The 9,043-nt window shown below is 44.1% G+C and overlaps 1 protein-coding gene across 1 annotated transcript; it reads right to left on the bottom strand.

Moving 5' to 3' along the window:
- Positions 1-4,360: 4,360 nt before the first annotated feature.
- LOC128728274 (lipid storage droplets surface-binding protein 2-like) lies at positions 4,361-8,240 on the bottom strand. The gene is made up of 3 exons (XM_053821894.1): positions 8,045-8,240; positions 5,594-6,031; positions 4,361-5,512 (listed from the first exon to the last, which is right to left on the bottom strand). The coding sequence occupies exons 1-3, from the start codon at positions 8,238-8,240 to the stop codon at positions 5,175-5,177; spliced, it is 972 nt and encodes a 323-aa protein (XP_053677869.1). The 3' UTR covers positions 4,361-5,174.
- Positions 8,241-9,043: the final 803 nt, after the last annotated feature.

Raw genomic sequence — 9,043 nt, 5'->3', positions numbered from 1 at the left:
ACTTTCGCCTCAGGCTCAAGGCGAACGATTCGTTTTTTATTGCTGCTAAAGAATCGAAGAGCTGTTTGATATTTTGAAAAAACATTCCGTTATGGTCGTAATAACCCTATAATATCCTGCTGAATATCTGAGCTGATCGTTTTGACTCTTAACTGCATTCATATTTGAAAAAATTCTTTACATCATTCATATTACATTTACAAGTTTTAGGAATTGAGTTTTTGGAAAAGAAATTTTTAGATCTTTTGAATCTCTTTTTACATAAATAAAACATACAAATCTATTCTATAATAAAATAAATATTAGAATGAGCTACGCATTAACATTTCAAATTTATTTGACTTTTATATTTAACATTGATTTGCCTTCTTGTACCAAATGAATTTGGCGTCTAACAAAGAAAAGCAAATCCTTAAATAGCAGATCGGACACTTTAGCGGTGGGCTGTAATGTATTTGAGGGACTGTAATGCTCGTCAAGGACCTGTTCTTCCTGTTCATGATGTGAAGCAGGACCTGTACGGATATTAGATTAAGATGAGGATGGTGGACTGCATGATATGGATTGAATGACCTAAAACTCGATTGGCGATCTGTTTATGTTTGCACCACGCAGCACTTGCTATGAACGAACAAAAGAAAAGGAAAAAATAGACAATTAATTTGATTTTTATTTGAAATTTTATTATTTTTTACATTATTTAACGGTATATTGATTTATTATATATTGAGGTAGCATATAGGTGAAATTATTCATTTTAGATTCTTTTGTTTTATTTTTTACAATATTAATGCTCATTAGAAAATTCTCTCATAGATTTTTACATGTCAATAACATATAAAATTTTATGCGTTAACTTCTTCAAAGTAATATTGAAAATTTTATGCCACTATGCAATTATTGCAATTATTATAGAGCTACGTTATATTCACATCCCATTGATGCTGATCAAGATTGTTAATTCTTAAGTTGAAAGGAAATTAATTCTTTAAAGTTTGCCATCATGTTTAAATTTGAAAAGCTGATTAATAAAGAAACAAACGCACTTAATTGATGGGTGGTTAAGCAACACAAAAAACAAGTTTTTACAGATATTGTACAATCAATGAAATGTTAGTAACTTAAGCTTCAGCTAAGAAAATGTATTTTATTTTTCAAATTGAGGTATGTGTACATAAGTGGCATAAAAATACTTTGTACCGAGTATTTCGATTCGACTAAAACTGAGTCCTAAACCTGACTATATAAGCTCTGTTCTGATGCTCATTTGAATCATTTATGTGATATTATAAATTTTGCACTACAGTTTAAGCAATGAGGTTTCATGAAAATAAATTATGAAATTCATATCAAGAGCTATGAATTTGGTGGAGACAGGAACAGGGGCTATGCCAATGAATTTAACTTTTAAGCATTTTTAAAATACTTTTTTACAACTCGTCAACCTGTTCGAAAAATATGAAAAATCAACTTTTATCTATTTCTTGATTACTACTCCTGTTTATTAGCTCAGCAATATATTAGTATACTCTTCTTGATAAAGTATAAAGTATTGTAGAAAATTTGTAGAGTATTGTAGTAGTGAGTGGAGAGTTTTTGTAGTAAATTTTTTCTCTACTTTATAGACGTTGTAGAAAAGAATAATAATTACAATATAACAAAAATTTATACATCTGTATCAATTTCGTTTTGTCAGTATTTTATTTGAATTCTGGATTAATTTAAAAATGTTAGTTAGGCTGCAAGCTATTCAAAGTTGTAATAAGATAAGTAAGTAAATAAGCTTGTTTTTTATTCTAAGATTATTATAGTCTTTCTGTAAATAAGTATTTTATTAAAAATCATAATAAATATTTTGTTTTCTACCATGGCAATGAATGTATTACCTTGTTTATGAATGAAACTTTAAAGCGGCATGCGAAAATTTCAAATCAAATATGCTTTAACATGCGCTAAAGCTCTGACGAAGCTTTCAATATCTTTCTTGTTTCCGCCTGCAGGTATGCAACCAGAGGAATAACTTAGAAAATGCATCAGAAAGCATAAAACTCGCATCCTTCGTTATATGAAACTTTTATGAAACTTATTTTTCTTCAACGATTCCTCAGAACTTATATTAATAGACTAGTTTTAAAATCAACGCTGGAAACCAATCACGTTTCTACCAGGATGTTACCGTCGTGGCGAACAGCGTAACGATCATCGACTATTAGTTACATCATCACATCAGATTTAATTGGTTTTACATTTGTCATAAACGGTAAGAGTACACGTCAGCTTCTGTACCGTAATACTGTTCGCTACTGGCTGTTAGTGGCTGTGTCAAAGCAAAGTTCACAACTCATCGCTTTTTCTTATCACACCGATAGCGTTACACAATTGTTTTGCTGCACCAGTGACAACTAGTCCCGCGTGCGATAGTGAGGCTCATTGAAAATAAACTCTATCGACTCCACTCGTCTGACGGCGCAATAAAAGTGTGACAAATTTACCAGTTTTGTATTCCGTAAATCTCACGAAGCTATTAATAATTACAATATCGCTATCTTAGCGTTTCGATTAGCTGAAATACCTCGACTTATTTATCGATCTTTATTTATCTCGACTTACTAATTTCGTATCTGCAGAGCCGCTACAATGGGTTCAATTAAACATTCAAATGTATTATTGAAGAACGCTTATGAAATTTTTCAAGGAACATAATTTGCGTTGACAAACATGTTAACCAATTCTGCGCACCTATACCAGTGTGGAAGACAATCCCGGTGATCCTGATGAGACACCGATATAAGAAAAGAAAAAAGATAAGAATCATGACAACTTTGCAATTCGTATTTATCGCAAAACTCCAACGTATCTCGATGCTTCCACTAGTATGAGATAAGCCAGAAGTTGGATTGTGACTGCGTGTTTTATGTCATGCCTTTCAGATGCATGCCCCGTGGTGTCTTGCTTCCGCTACAGATGATAAGGGCTCATGTAAAATGCATCACATGCACCTTCTACAGCTGCTGTAAAGAAACTGTTAGTGTTGAGCCACAATGTAACGATGAAACGAGAATTAACATTTAAAAAACACCCTCACACAATGCCTTCGAAGCTTCACACTTCCCAGGTTCTAAGAATTGTCCCCTTATGTCACCTTATGCCCCATTGAAAGATATGTAAATGCTTAAAACTCCCATCCACGTGAGAATTTTGCAAAACCTTAAAACCTTAGGTTCCTGTGTATCTTTGGCATCTCTCAAAATTCCAAACTAGAGTGAAATCACACCCGGGAACCTCCGGAGCAGGTGCGGCGCCATGAAACGTCACCATGAACATGTACGAGCACCCCTCACCAGTCATTCCCAAACGTCTCATCCTAACCATCCCGCGCCCTCAGACGAACAAATAAACAAACAAAACGTCAAGAAACAAGCGGTAATGAGACCTTCGGCAAAACCCAACCGTCGTGGAATCGCAACCATCGGAGTCACCCCCTCTGGTGAGGAGAGAGGGGAAGGGAGGGGAGCGTGAAGCGGGGTGGGCTCGATTTTTCGAACGATCAAAGTGCGAAAGTGGCGTGATCCGCGGCTAAAGTGTGCTGAGCGTGACGACTCACCCAGTCACACACATGTGCCCAGTGACGCACGCGTGCCGGGGTGAATCAAACCATAGACCTCAGGGGGGGTGAGAGGAAGAAGAGAGGGTGGTCTAGAGGTGGCTGGGATATTGATGTTTATTTTTCCGCTCATCGCGAGCTTCCTCGATCGTGGAAAGCCAAGGTGTCCCTGAAGGCGCGTTCTGCGTAAAAAGACTATATTTAGCAAAAGAAACCAGCGAGTTGAATTAACCGACAATCAAAAGATCAGCAATCAGAATCAGCTCCCTAACCCTTATAAGGCTCGTGGTGGTGAAAAATGTGACGTGAATCTGGTACCTTCTGGGCTTATCACTGCAAGGTGCAGCTGCACACGGCCACAGATTTGGGGCAAATGGCGTTTTCTTTTTTTATCACGCCAACCTCGCGCTGGAGGAGGTCGCCAATTGTTTGACGTACAGGTACCGGTTGGTGGTGGAAATAACAAGAACACCAGCAAGTAAGTGGGTTACCCAGTTGTAGAAGGTGTTCGGTTGCCCTACAAAAAAATTGACTAACGTTTTGGATCGGCGGGCCCGGGTTTCCGGGTTAATTCAAACCGTTGAACTCATCGTGTGGCGAAAAAACCCATCCGGGATGTGTTTCGAACTTCATCGGAATGCAGAACACATTTCAAGTGTTAGTTTGTACCGAAACAAAGAAGGAACAATGGCGCAATGGCCCAAAATAACATGAAAAAGGCGATTTGCAACAAACAATTTACTTGTTTTTTTTTTTCATATTTTATTAACATGTTTTTTTTATAAACAAAAATTGTAGAACAAAAAAGTATACATTAAACATTAAAAGTATACATTAAACAAAAAAAAATAAACATATATAGAAGCCAGTGCACGGTTGCACGCGTGGATAAAGCTTAGATATCGAATTACATCTAGACCTGCTAGCCTGCGCATTGGACGCGGCTCGCACGTACACACATGCACACATACACTCACACACAGTGTTTGGGCAAACGGACGCAAGAGCTGTCTGTCCTTAACTGCTCGTCCTGTCACTTTGCGTCACTCCCGGTCAGCTGGGACAGCAGGTGTACGATACGTGCAACTCGCCGATAAGGATCGACTCGACGCCCTGTCACTGTTCTGGCCCGATAAGGTGCTTTTAAGGTTCCCCTGTGTTAGCGTTTGTTTCGCTTTTTACTTCAAGTGTGTTTAATTATGTATCTCTCTCTCTCTCTCTCACTCACTCTTTCTCCATCGCAATACCTTCGGGGGTATTCCTAACGCATCTGGAAAGCTCTGAACCTAAAAAAAGACACCTTATAGCTAACGTAGATTGATGTACTATTTCGCTCTCTGTGTGTCCTTCATCTAGCTATAGTTATGTGCAATTGAGTGAGTGATTATGCCACTCCGACTTCAGCGTGCTAGGTGTGTGTGTGTGTGTGTGTGTATGCATGCCAGCAAGGTGTGCTGAAGGAGCTGGGAGCGTGTTGGATATGGATGCGCATTAGTCTAAAGTCCCTTTTACCACTATCAGCTCCCTCTCCTCCCCTCGCTTCACCATCATGCCCCCTCTCCAACCCGCATTAGTCCTGCTGCTGCTGCTGCTGCAACGTTTTACTGCTGTTCGTCGTGGCGACCACATCGGAGGTGCTGGCGGTGCTTCCGGCAACGGTGGCAGATTCACTGGGCGCATCCTTGTGGCCACTCTCGACCGCCTGCCGCTTCTCGTTGATGAAGTTGAGGTACTGGGTCAGGTGCAGCACGGCGATGAGCGTGGCGACGTAATCGCGAACGTCCTCCTTTCGCAGGGACTTCACCTGTGTCGAGACGGTACGGTAGATCCGGCGGGCGAGCTTGTTCGAGAGCCGGCCAACGGTTTGCACCGTGTGCAGCACGGGATCATCCTTGGCGGAGATGGGTACTGTAAGAGATGTATCAAAAGATGCCCATCAGTCAAGATGTCTTAAAAAAAAGGCGGGACAAACTAACCCACAACACCTACCATTATCGTCATCGGTGTCACTCTCCGACTTCGGGAAGTAGTAGTCGAGCAGACGTTCGGCCAGCTGTGCCGTTGTGTCGACGCTGTTGACCGCCAGGCTGCCGTACTGTGTTGCCAACACCTCGTTCGCCTTACGCCAGGAGAGATCCTTCAGCGAGGCAGCACGTTGCTGTGAAGCCGACCGCAATTCACACACCTTCTCGATGTGTGGCTTGACCGTCTCCATCACCTTCGTACGTGCCTGCTGGTAGATCTCGGCCGGTTGTTCCTTGATGATGGGGGCGTTCACCTCCAGCTTGTCGATGCCCTTAACCAATGTCTGGTCCACCAACTGGAGTGGCCGGTCAAGCTTCTGGACGAGTGGTGCTGAGATGGTGACAGCTCGACACACGACATCCTCTGCTGTACCGAGAGCCCACGTCAGCAGTGGGTTGCAGTCTGGAAGTGACGAGAAGACGAGAACATAAGACGTTTACTGACATGAGTACTACTGCTATCAGAGGAGTTTCGATCTAACCCATAGAAATTTCATAATTTTTGGGGAGCATTTGTCTCAACGTCAAGGAAGTTTGAGCAGGTCTGAGAAGCTACTAAAGGTAGGTACTTATCTACCATTTATTGTAAATCAACCATCCGGAATGGCCTAAAATAAAGTAGCTCCTGTTCGATATAATTGATCCTCCATAATTGATCAGTCGAGTATAGATTCTAAAGTCTTTCATAAGGAGCCCAAGTTGCCAAAAATACCCAGCGATCCCTCTTACAGAACCGCCTTCAAAATGAGGCATTTCAGATAAGAAAACGAGCCGGTTTGATGCTGTGCAAGTCGACGCTATGCTCGCCGGTTGGTTGCTGAACTCTGGACCGATTACTGAACCATTTTCCACTCACCGCATCGCCCTGGTCAATTGCGTTTGCCTTCTTTGCTCAGAAATACACAAGACACTATCAGTAACGCACTCGAGTCAGCTAGAGGGCACTAACGAACCCCAAGACTTGATAACGCCTGCCCGAGCACATTGCGCTCGTACTGTACGTGTCGAAGGTTTCCGTTCCTCCCCGGTGTTCTGACGTCATTTCCTTCTCCAGCCATCGTGTGTGTTTTAAGCTAGAGCAAACAGCTTCTAGAGGCGATCGGGCCGGTGCGTTTAAGGGCTACGGAAATGGACCTAATCATACGGCACATGCACCGAAACCGGTGCAAGGTAATTGAAGTGTTGTCGCGCACCTTAAGTGGCACCCTTCGCGCAGGGTGTTTTTTGCGAGGAATCATCGTCCTCTGGAGGGCATGGAGGAGGCGTGTGTGGTCACGTGTTGGTCCGTGATTCACGAAGGGCGTATATTTTCAGCACCCCCTCCGCTTGCTCAGAGCTCTCTGACCAACCAACCGTAACGGGACGAGCTGGTCTCCTCAACTACCCTTCATTCCACCACCGGGAACACTCGTTCGTAATGGGATTATTATGAGCGCGCCTATTTTAATTTTTTTCCCCGCTACCCTTTGCGTTCCCTACCAGCTTAGGGAAAGGGACAGAGCATCAGGTACAGATCGTCTTCCGATAAGGGCCGTATCAACCCCTCATGATGGGGGTTGAGGTAGTTCATTCATCGGTTTATGGGGAGTACCGCAATGTTCGAGAACAGGGCCGCAATTGCTGCTTTCTCACATGAGAGGGTGCGATGATGAGGGTGCAGCAAAAAAATGGCGCATGTACGGCAGAAGGGCGGAAAAGATGACGACAGCCATCTTTCTGAGGAAAAGCTGTTATGCGGGACTGTATCGTTTTACAGGCGTTGGGTGATTGAAGTCTGCACCATCGCACGTGCTCTGTTGCAGGAATACCACAAAAGCTGAATGATTTTTGCATAAAAGCGAGTTAAAATAATAAAGCTTTATACGCTTCAGCTATGTGACTGGGAGAGTAATGATGTTATGTAAAGATGCGTTTTTCTAATGTCTAATTTACTTCCTAAACCAAAGAAGAGCGAATTCCAACGTTCGCTTGTCCTTTTCGGTGCGATGGCGCATCTGACTGCGTCATCAAACATCCCCCAGTCTGTCGTCATCTTTGGACCGGTTTTCGTTTGCTTTGGCAGTGAACTTTAGACCGAAGTCCTTCACCGTGATTCGGATCTCTCTTGCCCATTTCTACACCTTCCGTAGGCAACGCACACTTTGGGTGTGATAATGATCTAAAACACGTGCTTTTAGGTGTTCTCCATCTTTGAATTTTCACGATGACTCCCACGCTTGGACGCCATTGCTGGAAGAAAACCTTCATTGCTCCCAATCGAACGGAATTGACACCGGAGCGTGGAAAACCTTCGTCTAGCCCCGTGAGCGACTTCCCGAGCGATAAGTGAAATGACCCCCCCAAAGTCAGATAAATCATCGTTCGACAAATGGCGCCGAAATGGCCGCCTCGCGAATGGCGTCTGAAGAGGGCTTACCTTTAACGCGCCCGTACACGTTTTGCGTCTGCTGCCAGGTCGCATCCACCACCGGCAACTTCAACATCCGATCGAGGGACTCGAGATGAGGCAACCCAGCCATCGAGCTGGTGTTGGGTGCTTCCGCGTTGGTGTTGCTTGAAGCGGTACTTGGGTTGCTGGTGGCACTGCCATTTTCTTGCACCTTGGACGACATTTTTTTTTCGCAAATGCACGCGCTTCACACACGCTTAAGGGACAATCGAATAACTACACACTTGGGCGCGAAATGTGCGCGGAAAACAATACAGCGGGGAATAAAATGACAAAAACCGGGCCTTCGTGGACACTCGCGGGGACGAAGATGCACTTGGCTGGTTTCGTGACACACACGCACAAAAAATACAAAGACAGCGTAACAGAGTGAGAGAGAATGGGTGTGTACGCGAAAGGTTTCCACCTGGGATCGATTGGACCGCACCGTCGGATGATTGCGAATGGAATGAACGAGCCGTGAACCGGGCCGCTCGATCGGGCCTGCACTTATTCCCTGCTACGCTAGCACTTTTAAGCCACTCCAGAGCGGGCGATATGTGTGAGCGAGAGCACGTGAGCTGTGCGAGCGAGTACACGAACGAAGCGCCCGTTGATATGGCAGGCCCGCGCAAGCTGCACTCCGAAGCTTGCTGTTCGACACCACCACCGTAGGCCCGGGATAGGTTTCACTGGCACGCGAGCCGACACGCGGGTGTATGTGTGCGGAACGAGCTGGGTCTGGGCGTGTAGGCGAGGTTTGATAGAATACGCCGACGTCACACGCTGGCTGGTGGCTGACCGGCTTATCGCAAGTCGCGGGACGCACGCACACACTCGCACGCGAAGATCGAACGATCGTACACGATCGCTACTGCTGCTGCTGCTCGTTTGGGTTTTGATTTTTTTTCGACGGAGTCTCACACGAGCCTACGGAATCCGTGCCGGGTTTTTTTTGTGTGTGCTCTTGTTGTCGTTCGATGAACG

Source organism: Anopheles nili, chromosome X (genome assembly GCF_943737925.1).
Source record: "Anopheles nili chromosome X, idAnoNiliSN_F5_01, whole genome shotgun sequence".
NCBI lineage: Eukaryota > Metazoa > Arthropoda > Insecta > Diptera > Culicidae > Anopheles > Anopheles nili.
Note: the sequence above shows the minus strand (reverse complement) of the source record. Positions and strands in the feature narration are given on the sequence as shown.

Excerpts from the sequence above, each read along its gene's own strand:
- LOC128728274 (XM_053821894.1), bottom strand. The coding sequence starts at position 8,240 with ATGTCGTCCAAGGTGCAAGAAAATGGCAGTGCCACCAGCAACCCAAGT. Across the intron at positions 6,032-8,044 it reads CGTGTACGGGCGCGTTAAAG|ACTGCAACCCACTGCTGACG; the intron begins GTAAGCCCTCTT and ends CGTCACTTCCAG. Across the intron at positions 5,513-5,593 it reads TGACACCGATGACGATAATG|TACCCATCTCCGCCAAGGAT; the intron begins GTAGGTGTTGTG and ends CATCTCTTACAG.